This window comes from Nycticebus coucang, chromosome 16 (assembly GCF_027406575.1).
Source record: "Nycticebus coucang isolate mNycCou1 chromosome 16, mNycCou1.pri, whole genome shotgun sequence".
Taxonomy (NCBI): Eukaryota; Metazoa; Chordata; class Mammalia; order Primates; family Lorisidae; genus Nycticebus; species Nycticebus coucang.
The window spans coordinates 57,367,268-57,390,885 of record NC_069795.1 but is presented as its reverse complement, the minus strand read 5'-3'; the positions used below and the strand labels follow the sequence as shown (position 1 = coordinate 57,390,885).

General features: G+C 35.5%; 1 protein-coding gene across 1 annotated transcript in view; it reads left to right on the top strand.

Annotated features, from left to right (window-relative positions):
* Positions 1-23,333, top strand: part of CIP2A (cellular inhibitor of PP2A) — a 33,546-nt gene extending 10,213 nt beyond the window's left edge. The window contains exons 8-21 of the mRNA XM_053565219.1: positions 2,154-2,229; positions 4,423-4,641; positions 6,338-6,497; positions 8,210-8,351; positions 9,062-9,161; positions 11,930-12,048; positions 14,154-14,349; positions 14,815-14,889; positions 14,965-15,075; positions 17,640-17,836; positions 20,543-20,656; positions 20,907-20,989; positions 21,700-21,839; positions 23,024-23,333. Of these exons, the coding sequence (XP_053421194.1) occupies positions 2,154-2,229; positions 4,423-4,641; positions 6,338-6,497; positions 8,210-8,351; positions 9,062-9,161; positions 11,930-12,048; positions 14,154-14,349; positions 14,815-14,889; positions 14,965-15,075; positions 17,640-17,836; positions 20,543-20,656; positions 20,907-20,989; positions 21,700-21,839; positions 23,024-23,194 (1,903 nt within the window). The 3' untranslated portion in view covers positions 23,195-23,333. The remainder of the gene's footprint in view (positions 1-2,153; positions 2,230-4,422; positions 4,642-6,337; positions 6,498-8,209; positions 8,352-9,061; positions 9,162-11,929; positions 12,049-14,153; positions 14,350-14,814; positions 14,890-14,964; positions 15,076-17,639; positions 17,837-20,542; positions 20,657-20,906; positions 20,990-21,699; positions 21,840-23,023) is intronic.
* Positions 23,334-23,618: the final 285 nt, after the last annotated feature.

The window sequence follows — 23,618 nt, the reverse complement described above, 5'->3', positions numbered from 1 at the left end:
ACTTACCCGTATTTATATCAAATTCTTACTTACCCTGTTTCCCCGAAAATAAGACAGTGTCTTATTTTAAGGTGTGCTCCCAAAGATGCTCTAGGTCTTATTTTCAGGGGACGTCTTGTCTTTCCTGTAAGTAGGTCTTATTTTCGGAGGATGTCTTATTTTCAGGGAAACGGGGTAGTTTCATCCTGTTTCACTTAGAAACATACTCCTTTATTCTGTGTATTAAGTTTCAGTTAGTTCTGTCTTGAGTAGCTGGGTCTATAGGTATGTATCACCATATCTGGCTAATTTTTTTTTTTTTTTTTGGTAAAGATGGGGCTCTCAACTAAATTGCCCAGACTGGTCTCAAATGCCTGACCTCAAGAGATACTCACACCTCAGCCTCCCAAAGTACTGGGATCACAGGCATGAGCCGCTGTGCCCAGGCTTCAATTTGTTCTGTCTTAAGCAGTTTGCCCTGTCTCTTTAGTGCCTCCCATGCAGTTAACTCTTCCCCTGTAACTTAGAAATATATTTAACTTTCAACTTTTTCTTCAACCATATGTCCCTTTTAAAATCTGTGACCTTGTATTTCATTGAAGATGAATATCCAAATGCTCAATATACCTCTCTCAAATCTGGGCCCCGACAGTCTCGCAGCTTTATTTCTTCACTTGTTTTTGCCTACTTATATCAGATAATAACTGCCGACTTACTGGAAATGCCTTTTGATATATCCATTCACTATTTCTTCCAGAGTATTTCCTCTGGAAGGCTGGAGTAATTTATCCTTCTAACTCCTGTTTCTTCTTTTTTTTTTTTTTTTTCTTTTTTTTTTTATTGTTGGGGATTCATTGAGGGTACAATAAGCCAGTTACACTGATTGCAATTGCTAGGTAAAGTCCCTCTTGCAATCATGTCCTGCCCCCATAAAGTGTGACACACACTAAGGCCCCACCCCACTCCCTCCCTCTCTCTTTCTGCTTCCCCCCCCCATAACCTTAATTGTCATTAATTGTCCTCATATCAAGATTGAGTACATAGGATTCATGCTTCTCCATTCTTGTGATGCTTTACTAAGAATAATGTCTTCCACTTCCATCCAGGTTAATACGAAGGATGTAAAGTCTCCATTTTTTTTAATGGCTGAATAGTATTCCATGGTATACATACACCACAGCTTGTTAATCCATTCCTGGGTTGGTGGGCATTTAGGCTGTTTCCACATTTTGGCGATTGTAAATTGAGCTGCAATAAACAGTCTAGTACAAGTGTCCTTATGATAAAAGGATTTTTTTCCTTCTGGGTAGATGCCCAGTAATGGGATTGCAGGATCGAATGGGAGGTCTAGGTTGAGTGCTTTGAGGTTTCTCCATACTTCCTTCCAGAAAGGTTGTACTAGTTTGCAGTCCCACCAGCAGTGTAAAAGTGTTCCCTTCTCTCCACATCCACGCCAGCATCTGCAGTTTTGAGATTTTGTGATGTGGGCCATTCTCTCTGGGGTTAGATGATATCTCAGGGATGTTTTGATTTGCATTTCTCTAATATATAGAGATGATGAGTCTGAGAAACCTCACCGGATCAGGCCTGCCCTGCCAACTCTGGGTTTGATACCCATTCTCTGTTCCATAGCATACCTTACATTCCTGAATTATAGCATTATATTTTGCCCTACCTTATATTATCACTTTCATTCTGCCTCCCACGTCTAGGATGTACCAGTCACATAAGGTATAACGTGAATGGCACCCCGATACTTCATGGAGGTGTTTAACCTAGATTGCTGCCACTTGCTTCTATATCTGCAGAGCCTAATTTAATGCCTGGAAATTTTAGGTGCTTTTTATAAATAATTTAGTAGCATTTTTGTATGCCTTTTAAATTTTTATAAACTGAATATAACATTTTCATAAAAAACTAAGGCAGTTGAGGAACTGAAAATGTTTAATATTTATTGTCAGAGGAGTTGTGTTTTAATAAATGACAGGCCCAATTTATGTATATTATAGTGTAAGATATGCTGCAAGTTATAAATATAAACTTTACAAAGAGAAGCCCAAATAAATAGATGAAAGAACATACACTTAAATTTTATATTCATCTTGTAGATAAATCCCTTTTGATGTATTGATTGTATAATTATCATTTGGTGTATATTTTTATTTTAAACCCAGGTATGAGCACTTTTCTTCATGTCTTAGTCAAGTATTAGGTCTTCTTAATGGGAAGGATCCTGATTCTTCTTCAAAGGTATGTAAAAACTTGACTTTGGGGGTTAAGCTTTTTACCTACTATAATATGCAGAAAAATCTAAATGCACAACTCTGAATTTTTACAAACTGAATGCAGTCATGTAACCAATGTCCACATCAGGAAGTAGAACATTACTGATCCTCTAGTGCTCTCTTTGAGCTCCCTTTTAGTCAGCACCTATCCCTTCCTGTCCTCTGCCCGTACCAGGGATAACCATTACACTGACTTATAACAGCATATATAATCATATGATACATTTTGTGTTTAGATTCTTATGTTCAACATTATGTTGTAAGATTCACCCATGTTTCTTATAGTTGTAGGTAGGGTTTTTTTGCTTTGTTTGGGGGGGTTTTTGTTCTTTAGGTGGGAAGTAGGATTTATTGGTGGACATGAATAAGGGGGAGCCACACAATGGAAGCCCTCATGTGTACAGACCCACCACTTGTCCAGGGAGTCACAATTGGTGATGTGTTTGATCCCAAAGCCATCCAGGATGAGCTACTTCTCAGCCACTATGTCTTCAAACTCATCCACATTAGATTTGTTAAAGTCTGACTTCCTTGAGATGTGGATCTTCTGGTGTCCAGATAATTTGAACTTGGCATTGCACAGGAGGACCTCATTTAATATACTCCTTGTTTTACAGCTTGGTGTGTTGATGGACATGGTGACTTGGCCAGAGTTCAAACTGACCACCATGCCCTGGGGCTTTCCAAAGAAACCTCGAATATCTATTCAATCATTTTGTGCAAAGAAGCTCACATGGAACTTTATATAATCATATAATACATACTCTGATGTCTGTCTTCTTTAGCTTCATATTATGTGAGATTCATACATACTGTTGCATGCAGTTGAATTTTCTTCATTCTCATCAGTAAACACCGTAGTTTATTTATCCATTCCATTGTTGATGGCATTTGGGTTGTTTGTAAATCTTAGCTAATAGGAGCAGTGCTGCTGTGTTTTATTTATCTTTTTTGTAAACATATGTTACTAGTTCTTTGGGGTAAATCCCTAAAAGTGAAATTACTGTGTGAGGTGACCCCTAGCAGGACAGAGCCTCTAGGTTTCTGGGAACCCCAGGTGAATGGTGTAATGAAACCATACAACCAAGGGTCCTCAAGGGCCAGACATTGTTGGAATAGGACAGTAGGGCCCTTATTCCAGGTTTCAGTGGGATTTATTGAGATTCAGACAAAGAATTATAAGGAAAAAGTTACGGAAAATGTCACAATGTGTAGCAGGATGTGCAGAATGTCTAGAAGTGACTTGTTTTTCTGGGTTACTTTATCTTGATGTGGGGAACACGTGGTTCAGCACCTGCTATTTATTGGCCTGACTGGTATCTGCCTTGGCTATTTCTGCCTAGCTAAGTGATTTATTTTGTTGTGCACATGGTTGCAGCTGTTGCTGCTGACCCATATGCCCTGTTCTAGCTATGCATGTAACTAACTTTGTTACAATTTCACATACACAGGTCAGTAACTTTTGCTACTGCCCTGGACATCCTGTTCCTTTGCTTATCTTGAGAGATGTCTTTGTTACGTTTCCCACACATATTATTTATTGTTCATGATGTTTTACTTTATCACAGTCACATAGCAAGCAAATAACAAGGTTAAGCATAATGAGAATTGCAGTGATTACACATTTCTCCACAATCATTGATTAACATTGTTCGTGAAGACAACTGGAATTCGCTCTCCCACAGTTGGGTAGTTTATGCACTTTCCCAGCATTAGCAGATAATACCAGTTTTCATAACGTGTACTGTGAGTACTGTATGAAAGTTATGGTATGTTTGGCATTTTCTATTATTATTGTCTTTAATCATCTATGTGGTGGCTGTGCAGTGGTATTTTTTAGTTTTTTATCGTTTTAAACACAGAACATGTTTGTGTTTTTAAAAATATAAATACCGTGGAAGAAGTAAAACCTTAGTTGAAATTGTCCTTTCTCTCTTTGTTTCTCTCAGTTCTTATCTGAGATAAGCACCATTAAAACTTTCTGGAACCTGGTCACACATTTGAAAATAATAATTGAAAGGAAAAGTTGGAAGCCACTTTTAAGTTTTATTTGGGGATTTTTTAAAAAATATGTGGCATTTTTAGCTTCATTGTGTGCTTGTTTTGTATATTAAAGTCCAGCGCAATTGACATTTAATGAAGGCTTTATATTGCACAGGTTTTAGAATTACTTCTTGCCTTCTGTTCAGTGACTCAGCTGCGCCATGTACTCACTCGGATGATGTTCGAACAGTCTTCATCTGGCAACACCATTCTGGGAAGCCGTCCTAAATGTTTAGAACCTACTGTGGCTCTACTTCGCTGGTTAAGCCATCCTTTGGACGGGTCAGAAAACTGTCCTGTTTTAGCATTGGAGTTGTTCAAGGAAGTGTTTGAGGTAATAGGATGGGGTAGAATTGACTTTTCCATTGTCATGACTATCAGTTAATTTGTGTTCAGAAACATTCATAATAACTTTCGATTATTCTTACATTTTAGGAAAACTTCTCAATTATTAACAGTCATTCTAGACTCCCTATTACTCAGCTACTGAATTTTTTTCTGCCAAAGTCACATATGTATATATGTTTACCCTTTTTTCACTGAATATATTATTTGTTTCAGTGTAATAAATAAAAGGATTGAGAAGATGTTTATGAGTTGTTGTATGCCAGTATTTAAAATAGTCACATTGTCTCTCCATCTCAGTAGATGCTGTCCAATGCCTTTATTAGCCTGTTGAAGAGATTAATGTGGGAATACTGGATTCAGTTAGTAAAATGGAGCGGAGCGTGCCAGACAATGTGCTAGGCACTTAAGATACACATAAAAAGCTCTGCATTCTGGTAGATTTGACTCTGGACAAGTTACTATTCTCTACTATTTTCCCTGCTTTTATACTCATTCTGCCTACTGCAGTGTCATCCTGAAGTATTTCATTCCTTTTAACTCAGCGGTTCTCAACCTGTGAGTTGCAACCCACAGGAACTATATTAAAGGGTCGCGACATTAGGAAGGTTGAGAACCACTGTTTTAACTGGATCCTATGCACCAAACAGATATAGAATGAGTGATTAAGTATTTTCATTAAGGATTATGGACAAATTGATCTTGACTGTTTCTTGATCATTTTTAGCATTTAAAGCCCTTTGAGATATTTTTTTTCTTTTTTTTGAGACACAGTCTCACTTTGTCACCCTCGGTAGAGTGTTGTGGCGTTACAGCTCACAGCAACCACAAACTCTTGGGTTTAAGTGATTCTCTTGCCTCAGCTTCCCAAGGAGCTGGGACTACGGGGCCTGCCACAACACCCAGCTATTTTTAGAGATGAGGTCTTACTCTGCCTCAGGCTAGTCTCCTTGAGCTCAAGTGATCCACCCACCTCAGCCTCCCACAGTGCCATGATTAGAGGCCTGAGCCACCACACCCAGCCCCCTTTGAGATTCTTTTTTCTTTTTTGAGAGAGTCTCATATGTTGCCCTCCATAGAGTTCTGTAGTGTCACAGCTCACAGCAACCTCCAACTCTTGGGCTCAAGTGATCCTCTTGCCTCAACCTCCTAAGTAACTGGGACTATAGGTGCCCGCCACAATGCCTAGCTATTGTTTTGTTGTAGTTGTCATTGTTGTTTGGCAGGCCCAGGCTCGGTTTGAACTCGCTAACCCCTGTGTATATGGCTGGCGTCCTAGCCACTGAGCTACAGGCACTGAGCCAGCCCCTTTGAGATTCTTGATGGAACTTATTTGTGGTTATAAACTGTTAAGACTAATATCTATTATTTAATTAATATTATATTTGCATTTTGCAAATTTAGGATATTTGTTTTCAGCAAACACTTTTAGTTTAGAATAATTTTAAATTACATAGTTCATTTAAAAAAGTCTTCTTTGTAAAACCTTACTGTTTGAGGAAAAAAAAAAAGTGATAACCCTCAAAATTGGATAAGAGAGTAAATTTTAAATAATAAGTAGGAGAGACTTGTTGATAAAATATCAAATAAATGTAGAAAGTGTAAGGAATGTTACAGATCAGTGGTGACTGTCTCTGCAGTGTGTTTTAACAATCTCTAATCTTTGGCGATGGGTAATTCTCTAGGATGTCATCGATACTGCTAACTGTCCATCAGCTGATCATTTTCTGACCCTTCTGCTTCCTACAATCCTTGATCAGCTGCAGTTCACAGAACAAAATCTAGATGAAGGCTTAATAAGAAAAAAATGTGAAAGGATGGTTAAGGCCGTTGAAGTTTTGTTAAATATCCTTTACTGTCATAAAGGTGAAAACTATATAAATAACCTTCTTTTTCCTATTATTGCATTTGCTACAATTTTGTTTTTGTAATTTTGTTACTTCTTAAACTCATATCTATTTAGAATTATTGAACTAAAATTGAAACTATAGAAAAAAAACTCAGTAGAGTCTAAAAAACTTATCCGGGTTTTTTCTCCTCACTTTTCTGCAATAAACTTCTAAGCTAAAGTACATTTTAAGAAATGCTTTTAAAATTTGATTTGAACATTTTTATTACAATTTGAAATTTGGAGATATATTCTAAGATGACTATTCCATTACTCTATGTTACTTTCTTCTGCTTTTGATACTAATGATAGCCCTTGGATGATTAGGTAGAGTGGTAGATTATAAGATAAAGAAATATTGGGCGGCACCTGTGGTTCAGTGGGTAGGGTGCCAGTCCCATATACCAAGGGTGGCGGGTTCGAACATGGTCCCAGCTAACTGCAACAAAAAAATAGCCAGGCGTTGTGGCGAGCACCTGTAGTCCCAGCTACTCGAGAGTCTTAGGCAAGAGAATCAGCTAAGCCCAAGAGTTGAAGGTTGCTGTGAGCTGTGACGCCATGGCACTCTACTGAGGGCAATAAAAAAATAAGATAAATATTGATAGAGTTGTTATTTTAGACCAGTTTTTTTAGCTTGTATTTTAAAAATAAAAACATCTATAATTGTTTTAATAATGATCATATCACATTTATTTAAAAAAGACAAATATATCAACAAAAATTCAGTTTAAAAAGAAAAACCTTGAACAATTAGTTTCACTATTTAACTTCCTTGTACTGATTTTCTTACGTCTTTTCCCTGTGTTCACTTTTCCTAGATCAACTGCTTCTGGGTTGCTAAGACGTGCAAGTCCCAATTTTTAAATAGTTCATTGATTTTTTTTTTTTTTTCTGTAGAGGCAGAGTCTCACTTTACTGCCCTTGATAGAGTGCCATGGCGTCACACGGCTCACAGCAACCTCCAGCTCTTGGGCTTACATAATTCTCTTGCCTCAGCCTCCCAAGCAGCTGGGATTATAGGCGCCCGCCACAACACCCAGCTATTTTTTGTTGTTGCAGTTTGGCCGGGGCTGGGTTTGAACCCGCCACCCTCGGTATATGGGGCCGGCGCCCTACTCGCTGAGCCACAGGTGCCGCCCTCATTGATGTTTTTTAACTATGAACAAGGAGCCGCTATATCTCAACCAGATCTCTTAAATTTACCTGGTCAGATTTCCATGTATCTCAGAGCAACAAGAATATGCCCAACCTTGTCCTGGCCTAGTGCAAACTCCACCTCTGTTTGATCTCTTCCGTAAGCTAATGCTCATAATTTTCATCTTTCTTTACAGCAGTAGTTTCAACCCTGGCTTCATATTAAAATCACCTAGGGAACATGAAAAATATTGATAATTAAACCTTACAGAGGTTCTAATTTAATTGGAGTAATATAAAACATTAAAATCTGAAATCAGTGGGTGGCGTGTGTTCATGTATTGGTTTTTTGTGTATAATTCTTTAGGTGATTCTAACATGCAGCTAAAGTTGAGAACCATTACAGTAGAGACACAATGATTACTTGTCCTGACTTTGTAATTTGTATTTACACCAGACTGCAGTGATGACATGATTTGTGTGAAATATAAAATATTTTGAGAATTTTTTGTTTGTGTATCTTAACAAAACTTACCTCTGTGTGGAGATGATACCCTGAAAATGCATATTGCAAAGACTCTGACTACTATCAAGTGCACCACTCTGATAGAACAACAGTTTACATATGGGAAGATCGATCTGGGGTTTGGAACAAAGGTAGCTGATTCTGAATTATGGTGAGTATATGAAATCTAATGACAAAATGACAAGGCAATAAAATCAAAAAATTCCATGACTCTCATTCCTTTTGGAGGATGATCCTTGGATACTCTTATCTCAGAGTATGCCAGAGAATTAACAAAAATATTTTGGTAATGAATTTATTTAAGAAGTCATTCAATTTATAGATTGTGTGCTTCTCAGGAAAAGTATTAACATCTGTGATTTGTTGTATATTGTTTATGTCATAATAGTCTGTAATCATTCTCCTCAAGAAAGAGTATTATCTCTTTTTATTTTTTTATATACTTCCAGGTGCAAAGATGATAACATGGCCTACTGTAATTCACTTACTACATATTAGATATTCTCTATCGCCTAAGGTTACCCTCTAATGTTGATACACCAGTGCCAAAGCTAAGATTAAATGGGTCATTTAATTAAATGGGTACTACTGCTTATTTGAAGCAGAAAGTTGAAGCATGTTTGTATTTGAAAGTAAGAAAAGAAACACTCTAAATTTAGGGTGTTAATGCCAATTTTTGTTCTCTTTGGGTCTTGATATACAAAACTTGTTGATCTCTATAATATTTTTACTTGTCAACAGAAATATTTTATCTACTTGAGGTTTTAAAAACAAAAGTATTGTTTTTTTTCACTTTCCTTAGAATTATGGACAGACAGACATTTTTGAGTTATTTAATTTAGGTATGACTTATTTTTAAAGCAAACTTGCTGCTGATGTAATTTTGAAAACTCTTGATTTGATGAACAAACTTAAACAATTGATTCCCGGTATGGAAGTAAGCTTCTACAAAATTCTTCAGGTAAGTTTAAACTCTTCCAACAGTGAAGTTTTTTCATCCCTAAGTGTTCCTAATATATGTTTGTGTTTAATATTCTGAATCTTTAGAAGATGTTTCTCTTAGAATGGGCCATCAGAAGAAAGTTTTAAGTTGTTAATTGTCTTAAGTAGATATAATAGTCTCATTGCAGAGTTAGGTAGTTTCACAGTAATTGACATAAGTGCTCCTGATGCTAATGTATAGAATGTTCTCGAGAGTGCTGCTTCCTCAGCCTTTACCTTTCTTGTCTCATACTTGCAAATGTTTTCATTTATTTCTCTTGATATTAGGGGGAGGGTGGTCTTTTTTTTTTGTTTGTTTTTTGTTTTTTGGTTTTTTTTGTAGAGACAGTCTCACTTTACTGCCTTCGGTAGAGTGCCGTGGCGTCACACAGCTCACAGCAACCTCCAGCTCTTGGGCTTATGCGATTCTCTTGCCTCAGCCTCCCGAGCAGCTGGGACTACAGGCGCCCGCCACAACACCCGGCTATTTTTTTGTTGCAGTTCGGCCGGGGCTGGGTTTGAACCCACCACCCTCGGTATATGGGGCCAGCACCCTACTCACTGAGCCACAGGTGCCGCCCCAGGGGGAGGGTGGTCTTTGTTTGGGGGTTTTGCTTTTGCTCAGGGTTGATGAGGTATCTAGGATTACTAGGTAATAAGACATCTAGAAGGAAAGGACTTGATCGTGAGTGATAGTAAGATTAGAAGGGTAGCCATAAAGTTTGTAAATTACACACAAACTTTTTGGCCACCATACAGAAAATGGCTTACTCATAGATTTCAGTGATAGTAGGTGAATAAGGTCAGGTGTTATCAAAAGACAAATTCACAACAAATTTAATCTAAAGATTTAATTGGTGTTATTTGTGATTTTAAAACCAAACAACCTCATTCTATAAAATAGAATAAATTGTTTCCATAGTGAGGCAGAAGAAGTTGATTTGATAGACAAAGGCTAAAGAAAGCAGAAACAGGAGAATGTTCCAATGGCAGATTGGTCATTTCAAAGCTACTTTCCTTATGGGGGACTTCCTTATTACAGTGAGTCGGGTTGATTAAAATCTCTCATGTGGTTTGTTTGTTTTTGGAAAACTGGCCCATGTTAAAGTTGATTACATACAAGTTAGCTTAAGTGACTCCATTCTGTTTTGGCCTGGTCTAGAGGGGTTTAGTACAGGAGACTAGTCTGAAACAATGGGCTCCCATAAACTTTGTTTAACAGTATCCACCTTGATATTTATAATACTTGTCTTATAAAAGGTATTTAACAAAAATATGTGAATTATGTTACGATAGTAACTTAGCAGAGGTGGTTCTAGTGAATGTATAGAAAGGGTAGAAGCCAAAGCTGAAACCTAACGCAGGGGCAACTTACATGCTTTGAGAACATAATGCTTAAGAGACTGTGTTCCAAATGTTGATTCTACTAATTGTTAGTCAATGTAGGTATAAGTCATTTCACCTTGCTACTCTTTGGTTTCCTTGACTACACACTGAAAATGATGATTCCTGTCCATGGCAGGAGTTATAAAGGGTTATCAGTGAGGGTTCTGGAGATGAAGGCCTGTGCTTATAGTTTTGTAAAGACATTAGGTTATACTGTACCTACCTGGCACTTGACATTTTAATACTTTACTAGTAACCTAATACATTTTTCAAAAATTGAGTCAAACTGATTTTATGTCAGTACTTGGGAGATGTTTTTTATAGTATAAGTTGAACAACCCTAACTTGAAAATCTGAAATACAAATGTTCCAAAATTCGAGACTTTGACCATCGTGATAACTTTTTTTTTTTTGGAGACTGAGTTTCACTTTTTTGCCCCTGGGAGAGTGCTATTGAGCTCACAGCAACTTCAAACTCTTGGGCTCAAGTGATCTTCTTGCTTCAGCCTCCCAAGTAGCTGGGACTATAGGCACTTGATACAACTCCTGGCTATTTTTAGAGGCAAGGTCTCTCTCGCTCAGGGTGGTCTCAAACTCTTGAGCTCACGTGATCCACCCACTTTGGCTTCCCACAGTGCTAGGATTATAGGAATGAGCAACTGTGTCGGCCTGTAATAACTCTTAAAAAGAAATGCTCATTGGAACATTTTAGACTTTGGATTTTCAGATTAGGTATGCTCAATCAATCAGTAAGTAAATATATTCCAAAATCAAAATATATCTGAAATGTGAAACACTTTGGTCCCAAGCATTTCAGATAAGGGATACGTAACCTTTAGAAGATTTGGGTCTTACAATACTAATATAAAATATTTACTGACATGAAGAACTTGAAGTGAGTATATTGTTTCAATCTTTAAATTTTCTAATTTGATTTAATTTGAATTTTACTTTTTATTTAATGGCTTTAAGTAATTTGGAAATGATTAGCCACTTTTTACATTTTGCTTTTAAATGGTAGCTTAAAAAATAAAACAATAATTCTAAATATCAGTCAGTTGGGTGACATTTTAAATACATCAATTTAGGGAAAGCATAATTTCCATAGGCACACTTGAAAGCATTGAAACCTTAGCCAGATTCTTTTTTTAAAACTAGTATGTTCATGTTGATTGCATGACACTGTAAACAGCTATACAACTATAAAAAAGCAAAGACTAATAATACATTCAAACATGAGATAGAAACACTTCAAGTTTACCTAGAATTATTTTATGACTTATCTCTATTTACTTACCTTACTCTAAAAGATCTGACATTGTTTACACTTTCTGCCTCTTTTCTGGTTTCTGATTTGTGTAGGATCCACGTTTGATTACTCCTTTAGCTTTTGCTTTAACATCAGATAATAGAGAACAAGTACAGTCTGGACTGGGAATATTATTGGAAGCTGCTCCACTGCCAGACTTTCCTGCTTTAGTGTAAGTTGTAATCATTTGCATTGTATCTTTGTGATGTTAAGATACCTTGCTATGTGTCTTTAGTCCTCAATATAAATAGGAATTGAAGACTTCACTGTAGAAACATCTTTCAAATGATTAAAAAAAATGTTTAATTCCTATAAACGAAAAATCTAGAAATACTCAGGGAAAAGCTAGATCCAGGGATTAAATATTATTCAGGTACTAGCCCTCTTTGCTTCTTGGCAAATCTTTTTAATGATAACTTCTGGGTACTCTAAGCTTATATCCTGCCAGTTGAGTTCTTGCACAGAAAGAACTTTTTCTTCCTGGTTATTTAAGTGAAAGGTCTAAGCAACACTGTCATTGACTAGACCTGGGTCATTTCCCAAGGGGTCAGCTATGAACTACATGGATGGAAAATTAGTTGGGGAAGTGGAGTAGGAGAGTTCCTAAAGAAAAAAAAAAATCTGTGCTTTCATCAGAAAGTGAAATAAATGATGGCGGGGCAAAGTAAGACAATATTTTCATTTATGTTTGATAAAAATTCAGGTTTGCAAGGTCTCTGTAAATTAAATGATTAACAAATGTCTATTAGTGATCTATTTTTTAAGTGGCTTAAATAAATGAATTTATATTATATAGGTGATTTGAATAATATGAAGCAATTGATAAATAGGTAAGATATTCCCTATATGCCAGGGGTCAGTATACTGGCCAGTGGACAGGTGCCTGTTTTTATAAGCAGTTTTATTGGAACAAGGCTACACCCACTCATTTTCATATCATCTGTATTTCTCTGTTTCATTCAGAGTTGAATTATTGTAATAAACCATGTAGGCCCTCAAGCCTATAAGAAAGAGTTTGCTAAGCCATGCCATGCCATTCAATGATTTTGCAATCCCATTTTTCAGAGTTAATAATTTGGATGGTCATAAATTAAGAAGTAAAGAAGTATGGATGTGAGACCTAGAGACTGCATAACCAAAATTCTCTTAATTTTATAATAAACATTTTTTGACAAAAAGTCAAATAGAAAGCATTTCAAGTTATAAGACAGAGGTGGTCTGTGAAGCAGCTCCATAATGTGGTGGCTTATTTGCTTCAGTGGGGGCAGTCTAACAGAAAGCAAAACCCCAGAGCTTCAGAGGGGAAAGCTGCACAGCCTCACTAAACATGGGAGTCTCAACTTCTCCCTCCATATGTGAGGCCTTCCCCGTTTTATTTGTATTGTAGGTGATTTTCTTTTGGGGTACTATCCATTTATGTTAACTATTAATATCCTTATTTGACATTATCTTGGGGCAGTTTAATAAAGTGAATTTATGTGATGGATGCATCAGTAAATAGGTTTTGTATATTTGCTTTTCCATTTTATTTAAACATTTAATGTGGTAAAAGTCACCAGATCTAGACATTTTGGACATTGTCATAAATTAGACAAAGTGCCTGTTGTCATAAGATTTGGACTCTAATGGGGAGATGAGTTAAAATTTTGTATATCAGTATGGGAGGGTAGGGTAGTTATTATTGGTCTTACATAGGTCATTAGTGAAGGCCTTTCTGAGAAGTACCTTTGAACACAGATCTATGATGGGAAGAAATCAGCCCAATGCAGATCTTGTAGGAAGAGTCTTGTTCCAGGTAAAGGAATAGCTTCTAAAAAGGCCCTGTGGAAGGAGAAGGATGGGATTTATAAAGGGACAGAATGGAAGTCAGGTTTTTGCAAATATACCGAGTAAGAAAGAATAAAAAATCTAAGGGCATAGATAAAGGCCAGGTAATGTCGCTCATGATAAGGAAGTTGCTCTGACCAAAACTAATAACATTGTTCTTATTACAAATAATTCAGACTCATAAACTAGTTTTATATTGCCTTCAAACCAGAAGCAGAGTTGTTATAAAGTGTTGCAAGTAGAAAAAAAGTGAGTCCTCTGGAAAACTTAGGACATTGCCCAAAACTGTTTCATCGTGATCTCTGAGAAAATTATTTCATGATTATTTTCAGACTTCTGTTCCAAAAACAAAAAGGACCCATTCTAAAAGATTCCTAATTCTACACTAACTCTGCCGTTTACCCTACTTTTTGTGTAATTATTTCTTTTTGTTTTTTGACTCCCATTCAGGCTTGGAGAAAGCATAGCAGCAAACAATGCCTATAGACAACAGGAAGCAGAACATACACCCAGAAGAATTCCTTTGCAGTCATTAAATCGTAGTTTTCCAACATCACTAAAGTGTTTAACTCCCCCACTTTTGAAAGATAGCATTCTTGGGTTGAACATTGAGGAATTAATAGAGAAACTTCAGTCTGGAATGGTGGTAAGTGAAAAATGGCAATTATAAATGGGATTATACCTATTACAAACCAGCTGTATGTCAGCCCTGATTATAACATTTATTTAAACTTTAAATGCATATTTCATTATGCATTTAAAGGAAGTTAAATGCAGAAAGGAAGAAAGTTCAGAAAGGAAGAAAGAAAAAAATCAGTCATTAAATGTCAGTATTTTAATACAGCTATCATTCTTTTTCCTAGTCCCCCTCCAACCACTCCCCAGCTTAAGAAATATACTTAAAATTTTCACAAGCCCACCAAAATTTACCCAGATATTGTTCTGCAGTTGCCAGCTTAGTGAAGTATTTGTCACCCACCTGATAGAGCATTCATTTCTTTTTACTTTATTACTTACCATTAAGTTTCAATGATTCAATTCAAAGTAGGCATTTATTTTAATTTTTCAGGTGTTACAGTGTTCTAATTTTTTTTACTTTATGAAAACCTAGGTAAAGGATCAGATTAATGATGTGAGAATATCTGACATAATGGATGTATATGAGATGAAGCTGTCCACGTTAGCTGTGAGTACAAGATTATTGTAACTATTTGTAACGTTTTCCTAAAATGATGAAAATTAATAGTTTGTTTTCTTCTAGTCCAAAGAAAGCAGGCTACAAGATCTCCTAGAAGCAAAAGCTCTAGCCCTCGCTCAGGCGGATAGACTGATTGCTCAGTATCGCTGCCAAAGAACTCAAGCTGAAACAGAGGTCTGTGTAATATATAGAAATGTCTGATTAGCAGCAAAATTAATAAATGAAGTAAAATATATACAAAATGTTAGTTATATATTTGTTACTCTAAAGTATATTGTTCTTAGCATTTGACATAACTACTGCCTCTGTCCTGAAATTCTCTACCCTTTAATTTTGGTTACATCATAATCTTCTTATTTTTTTCTACCTAATTAATACTCTTTTCTCATATTATTTATGGTCTACCTTTAAATGTTGGGGGTTCCCAGGATTGTGTTCTAAGCTCTTGCCCTTATTTCTATGTTCTGTGATTTTAACCATTATCAAAATGTTCATGTTCTCGATTTTATATATCAAGCACAGATCATTTTCCTGAGCACTAAGTGCTTCCTATAGTCCATTTACATATAAGTAAATATTGCAAACTACTCAGAATAACCAATAATAAACTAACCACTCTTCTCTTTTTTAAAATATATTTTTATGTATTCCCTCTACTGTTTTTAGTTTCCAAGTAAGAAACCTGAAAATCAGTTTACCTCCTATAATTATTCACCAACTCCAGTTGCCTTGTCTCTATTGGTAGAAAAGGTCAAATCCCTTTCATTTTTCATATATATCACAGCAGATCCTCTGATTTCTGTTCCTATCTTTCATCTAGTTCCTTCTTCTCAGCCATCGTCCACACTACAGCCTAACTTATCTTTCTTTTGTTTGGTTCTGCTCTCTCCCTCCCCCGGTGATCTGTGAGGCAAAACTCTGACCTTGTCCTTCCTGAACCGAATATCCTTCCCGGTAGCTGTTATTACTTTTGGAATATCATTAAAATTCAAGGATCCTAACTCTGCATGTCTCAGTCGACGTCTTGCATTTTTGCTCATTCTTGGGGGTCTACACAGACTACTTTGCATTTTCTGGAACTTGCCGTACTTTCATGTTTCCCTGTCTTTGCACTTGCTGTTCCCTATCTAGAACGCTTTTTCTTCTTGTTCTTTGCCTAACTCCTCATAATTCTTCAAATTTCAGCTTATGCCTTCATTTTCCACCTATTCAGGTCTCTTCCTTCTCACACATGTTTTCTTCCTCTTTCTGTCTGCCCTGTGCTTGCCTCTTTGTGGTATTTCTCAGACTGAAAAATTTGACCCTCCACCACACGCGCAGTGTCAGACTGTGTCTCTCTCTCTTCAGGCACATTACTTGGCACAGGGTTTGTGCTCAGTAAGTTTGACATTGGGCTATGTATATATATACATGTGTTTCTATACCTTGTGAGCAAAAACTCAACTGCACTGGTAGGAAATTCCAGTAAATGCAAATGGAATTTATACAAATTGATATCATTTGTAATGAATTGTAATAGTTATCTGACTTCTAAAGGAAGCATCAAAACTAGTGACAAGTAAAATACCTTTTAAGTCTTTTTCAGAATCAAGTATTCAAAAAAATAGAAATATAACCATATTTCTTTTTCTTTTTAGTTTAATATGATATCATTTGTCTTGACTGGTATGTTAAATTTATCATAAATTTCAAGAAAGAAAATTGGTGATATTAAAATCATTTTTCTCTTTCTTCTCATGGCACATTCTTATATTCTGTGTCTGTTAGACATGTCTGGTATTTTGTTAGAGAATGTAGTATTTTATCAATGTGACTGGAAAAGCTTATCATAAAAATAACTAAATAATTGGGTATTACCTCTTTATAGTCTATGTCATAAAAACAGAGAAGGGCTTAGGTTTTCATCTGGCATTTTAAAATATATAGTTTTGGGGGTTTTGGGGGGGCTGGCGGGAGGATTGAAACAGTCTCACTCCCTTGCCCTGAGTAGAATGCCCTGACATCATAGTTCACAGTAATCTCAAACTCTTGGGCGCAAGAGATCCTCTTGCCTCAGCCTCATGAGTAGCTGGGACTGTAGGTGCCCTTCCCAATGCCCAGCTAGTTTTTTTCTATTTTTATTAGAGATAGAGTCTCACTTTTGCTCAAAGCTGGTCTCAAACTCTTAAGTTCAGGCAATCCACCTGCCTTGGCATCCCAGAGTGGGGTAGAAGCAATCCACTCCTCATTCTTGTTATTTTCCTGCTTTTTTATTATTTCATGTCACATACTAAATACAGACGGTTTATGGTATAGGTTGTGGTCCCTGATTATGCTAGCTTAATTTTAAGTATTCATTTAAGCATGTGTGTAAGATATTATTCTTAATTCTTACCTGAAATAAGAAAGCTGATGTGAGCCTACTTTGTGGTTTAGTGTTAATGGCTACACTCAAGGATCATACTTTTTAACTGAGTACTGTATGTATTGCTATCTTTATCTTCCTCCAATTTTGTTTATTTCCATTAATCTGCTCATAATGATATTGTTTTTAATCTATTACAAATAAAACTATAACAGTATCTGATTTATTAGAGTAGTTAATAATAAATATGTATGACTAATTTTACATAACCCAATAAATGGTAGTCTAGTTGATATTTAGTAAATCTTTTAAATTATAGAAATTTGAGTGTATTACATACATGACAATGGAAAAGTTTATGGTATTTTTTCTTTTTCTTTTTTTCTTTTTTAAGGCAAGGACACTTGCTGGTATGTTAAGAGAAGTTGAGAGAAAAAATGAAGAGCTTAATGCTCTGCTAAAGTCACAGCAGATTGAAGCAGAAAGAGCCCAGAGTGATATTGAGCATCTCTTTCAACATAATAGGAAGTTAGAATCTGTGGCTGAAGAACATGAAATATTGACAAAATCCTACATGGAACTTCTTCAGAGGTAAATAAAAATAAATAAATAACCTAATATCTGGAATCAACACAGTCAGTATTTCTTTTCTGTGACCCTAAAATCCTTTTGTAAGGTTCCAGATATTCCATTAACTTAAGGTAAGTAGTATTTTTTCCTACTCATGGTCACTGTTAGAAATAAAATAAAGGTTTCTTCAATTGTCCTAATTGACTTATTTTAGTTACTACTCATTTGGGATATAAGCTCCACAAAAATAAACTTCTTTGTCCATTTTGATCACTCACAAATCCCTAGGCCTGTAATGGTGGTTGGTACATAGTTAGGCTCTCCATTAATAATTGTTGAATGAACCTAGTTGTCACATTTAGTATTAGAATGAATGGGTCATTTCTGCAGATCAAAAGTAATTAAATATTGGCAATTTCATATTATTCATATGATTCGTAGTGTTTAACTATCTGAATGTCATTGAATATAGTTTATTTATACAAGATCTGACAGTTAAATTCACAAATTTGCCACCACGTGCTTATGTTGCCAGCACTACACAAACAACTCGGTAATTTCATAACCTTGATATATTAGTGTGTCACAGTTGTGTTTGTGTTGATGTATGGCAGTGTCTTGCTGAGTGGCATTCATTACTGTTGCATGTTTTTGTGTGCTGTCAAGAAAATGTTGTAGCTTGAATCAAAGCAGTGAACAAACATTTGTAAATTTCTTGTTAAACTTGGCAAGAGTGGAAGTGAAATCAGAGGCAGGTTAGTTCATGTTTATAGGGATAAAGTAGGAGTATACAAATTGATTAAACATTTTTCTGAGAGGAGAGAAAATGTCACTGTTCATGGTGGCCAGTAACGAGCAGAATTGATAAAAACACTGCAAAAATTTATCAAATTGTGCATCAAAATTGTCAGCCAACTGTGAGAAGCATAGCAGACCAAGTAAATATCGATAAACAGTTAGGAAAGTCTTAACTGAAAATCTTGTTCAGTAACTCATGGCTCTTGTATCACAACAGTGTACCACCTTACATAGCACTGTCTGTGAGGGAGGTTTTTTTTTTAGTCAGTAAACAAATAACTATATCAGAACACCCTCCCTATTCACCTTGGCCCCCCAGTGACTTTTTTTCTTTACCCAAAGATAAAGGAAATGTTAAAAGGAAGAAATTTTTGATGACATTAAGGAAATGTCATCAAAAAAAGTAATACAACAATAGCTTTCACGGCCATTTCCAAAATTGCTTTGAAGCATAGTCTAGGCACTGCTGTCAGTGCGCAGCTTCCCAAGGAGAGTACTTTGGAGATGACCATAGTGACATTCAGCAATGAAGTATGTAGCACTTTTATTAGGATGAATTTGTGAATTTAATTGTCAGACCTCATATGTGTGACTTTATTTGTAGAGTGAGTTCTTCTGGTTGAATTGCTGGGTTAAAAAATGTATGCATTTGAAATTTTTATAGATATTTCCAAACTTCCTTCTAAAAAGCTTAAGCAAGTTAAGTATCTTGTATCCTTTGAGCATCATGTTGGCACTGAAAAAGTTTCAGATTGTGCAGTGCTTCAGATTTTGGATTTTTGGATTAGGTATCCTCAATCCTATACTGATTTATTTGCCGTACTAACCAAGTTTGATAGGTTTGTCCTCCTTTGTCAAGTTCTTTTATCTTTTAGGGCAGTTTTAAAACTTCTGAATTACAAGAAAGTGATAATTATGTATTTTCTACTAAATAATGAAAATAAAAACACTGGGAAATGTGTTTATTGTTTTAATTTATATTTTAAGATTGTTTAATCTAGAATATAGATAATTTAGGAAGAAAAATGTAATTTTGTAAATGGCCAGATGGGTAACAGATAAATGTAGCTGACTGGAGAAGATCATTTGTAATGGGTAAACTCTCTAAAGGCATTCAAATTCACATTGTTAAAAAACTGTATAGGACTGATAAACTCCCTGCTGGCTGAATTTGGCCAGTGCCACAAGTTGTGGTTTATTTTATTTTATTTTATTTTATTTTTTTGGAGATGGTAGTCACTCTCAATTCCTTATGCAGTGACATCATTATAGCTGATTGCAATCACAAACTCCTGGTCTCAAGCAATCCTCCTGCCTCAGCCTCCCAATTAGCTGGGACTATAGGCACAAGCCACTTTGTCCAGCTAATTTTTGTATTTTTTGTAGAAACAGAGTCTTAATGTGTTGTCCAAGATAGTCTTAAACTCTTGGCCTCCAATGATCCTCCCACCTTAGAGTCCCAAAGTGTTAGGATTACCGATTAGAGCCACTGCAGCTGGTCCAAAGAGGATATTTTAAGGATTTTATTCTGCATTTACCTCGAAGATAAAATAAGCAGAACTATTAGATGCAGAACTTTAAAGAGGTAGAGAAATTTAGAACCCTAAATTTTTTAAAGATAGCTGTTTTATCTATATCAAAATATGTAATGCAATACTATCTGTGAAGTAATGCTGTATATTCATAAACAAAAGATTAATGTCCACATATTTCTGTTTCATAGTAATTCTTACCACATCAATCAGCCAAAACGTCTTTACTGCCTTTTAGAGTTGATTGAATTTTATTTAGGTTCTGATTGTTCATAGCATTCCTCTTACCTGCATTGTATACAATTTGGTTAGAAGAAATAGTAAAGAAAACACTGAGTTTTTCTTCTCTGTGTACTTTTTCCCATAAAGATACCAACTCATTTCTTTTTCTTTTCAGAAATGAAACTACTGAAAAGAAGAATAAAGATTTTCAGATCACATGTGATTCTCTGAATAAACAAATTGAGACGGTGAAAAAGTTGAATGAGTCACTCAAACAACAAAATGAAAAGTAAAAATCTCTAGTTCTATATTCTAAATATTTGAGATTTTTAAAAACAAAATGATTATTTTTCTATATTGATAAAACTACATTAGATACAATTATTAGTAAAAATTATATCTAGATATAATTCCATATATTAGATATGCTAGCAGAATTTACGGGCATAAATTTTCTCTTGAAATACTTCTTCAGTAAAAAAAAGGCACAAATGATATGCTTTATTGATGTTTTCTTCTATTTCTTTCTATAACTTCAGAACTATAGCCCAATTAGTGGAGAAAGAAGAACAGAAAAAAGAAATACAGAACCAGCTAGTAGACAGAGAATATAAACTAACAAGTGAGTGGATTATTTAACACATTGTCTATTTTTAATGTTTCGTGTTGGAAGAAAATCAAAGCATGAGTGGTTTCTCTTTTTTGTTTTCTAATTCTCTATTTTTTTAAACCTTAAATCACATTAAACACAGCTCTCCTTTTCTTGCCATAATATTTTACAAAAGCAGTTTAATTTAATTGGTCAAGGAAATAAAGAATACATTTTGTTGAAATCTCTGGGTTATAAGAAATGATTGCCCTTTTTAAAATAAAAAATGTTGAAGGAACATAACAGCAGGTGGCAGTACTAGGTAACTTTTAGTTACTACCTTCTCAGTAGTGTATCTGTGAAATAGTCCACAAAACCAGTTTTGTTCTGACTGACTTGTCTTAGAGCATAGATACCTATCTGTATTATTTTTGTAACTGTAGTTCTCCTTTTCTTTTCTAACCTTTAAGCTTTGAGGGTTTTCCTCCACCTCTTTCAAGTGTATTAAGAACAGAGGATGAGGAAAACCATGGAGATTTACTATTTTGTATAGAAATGGAAAGGATTTCATGGTGTTTTTTATTCAGCAAATACTGTAAATCTTGAATTTCCCACAAGATTATTTCTTTATCTTCCTAGTTGTCTTTCTTTTGCTCTTATAATATTGTTACTAAACCTTTTCAGGGTACTATCAGTATAAGACCTCTGAGTATATAGTTAGCTGATTGTTTGTTTGTTTTAAGATTTGCATCAAAAATTAAAAGTACAAGAAGAAAAAATTAAAGTTTTACAAAAGGAAAGTGAAGATAAAGAAGAAACTGTTGATATCCTTAGAAAAGAATTAAGCAGAACAGAACAGATAAGAAAAGAGTTGAGCATTAAGGTAAGGGTTTTCTTTTGCCTTAAAATGAAGAAGTCTTTGTGAAAAGGGTGAATTTAGAGAAATTGAAGTTCTGTTTCTTTAGTAAATTTGTTTAGAAGATATTAGAATCTCCATCACTTGTTTTGAGGGCTCCCTCACAATGTGAAAACTCGTATTCTCAAAAATCATTAAACATTTTTTCAAGTACATACGATGTGCCAGCACTTGCTGCTTTCAAGTGTACAGTGAATACAGAAGGGGGTTCCTCGTTCTTGATGTCACATACAGGTTAACTGTATGTCGGTGTGTAGCTTTATCTCTGCTTATGGGAATGGTAGCAATAATCATAGTTCCTATTTGTTTAGAACTTACAATTTGCAAAGCACTCTCTTTCAAACATTTCCCTTAACTTTTACTTTAATAAGTATTGTATTAACATATATATACTAATAAATATTTTCAACTTACAAATGAAGAAACCAAATCTGAGGTTACTTGCTAAGATCACATATCTGGTGGGTGGAACAGTAGACATACATTCTGAATGTAAGTCCAGTGTTCTTTCTACATTATCATGATTGTATAGCTTGAGCAGTAGCTATGAATTGAGCTTTCTGGCTCATTTACTACTAGGAAGATGAGAACAGACTAGGATTAAAAGACCGAACTACTACACAGCATGAGTAACAAAAGAATAATAAAATTTAATGCCATTTACAGTTGTTTCCAGTTCTGCTTCAATGTGATTATTTTATAAGTGATTTTTAATAACATTATACAGTATTTTCTACCAAATTTAGTTACTAGCATTGATTTAAAAAGACAAAAATGTCTGTGAAGTGGCTCAGCGCCTGTAACTCAAGCAGCTAAGGCGCCAGCCACATACAGCAGAGCTGGCAGGTTCGAATCTAGCCGGAGCCTGCCAAACAACAATGACAATTACAACCAAAAAAATAGGCGGGTGTTGTGTTGGGCACCTGTAGTCCCAGCTACTTGGGAGGCTGAGGCAAGAGAATCACTTCAGCCCAGGAGGTGGAGTTTGCTGTGAGCTGTCATACCACGGCACCCTACCCAGGGTGACACAGCTTGAGGCTCTGTCTCAAAATAAATAAATAAATAGTATTAAAAAAAAAAAAAAATGTCTGTGAAGAGAAAACATGCAAAGTTATTTTTCGTCTCAATCTTCCCCCACCCCAATTCCTTAGGCTTCCTCCCTAGAGGTTCAAAAGGCACAATTAGAAGGTCGTTTGGAAGAGAAAGAGTCCTTGGTGAAACTTCAGCAAGAGGAGTTGAACAAGCATTCTCATATGATAGCAATGATCCACAGTTTAAGTGGCGGGAAAATAAATCCAGAAACTGTGAATCTCAGTATATAGACATTATGGCCTTTTGGAATTTATAATGTAATGTAATGTTATTTATCTTTTGGAGGGGCTTGGGTAGGGGAGATAATTTGTGACTACAAAACAATAGGAAATTATTATCCAAGTATTAATTTATAAAGAACCTAATTTGATACATGTTTTTACGTGGTCTTTGAATATAAATTTTAAGTTTTGCTTCCTGTTTCTGGCTTTTAATCGTGCAGGGGTGTCTAAATTTTTCTTTTCTGCCACACCGTAGGAGAATACAAGTTGTCTCAGGCTACATATTAAATACACAAACACTAAAAAAGCCGCTGAGCATAAGAAAAGGTCTGTGCATACTTTTCAAGATATCTGACAGCACAGATAAGCAAAACAGACCTCGAATAATCTGGATGCAGCCACAGGTTGGATATCCTGGCTTAAAGGTTTTTTT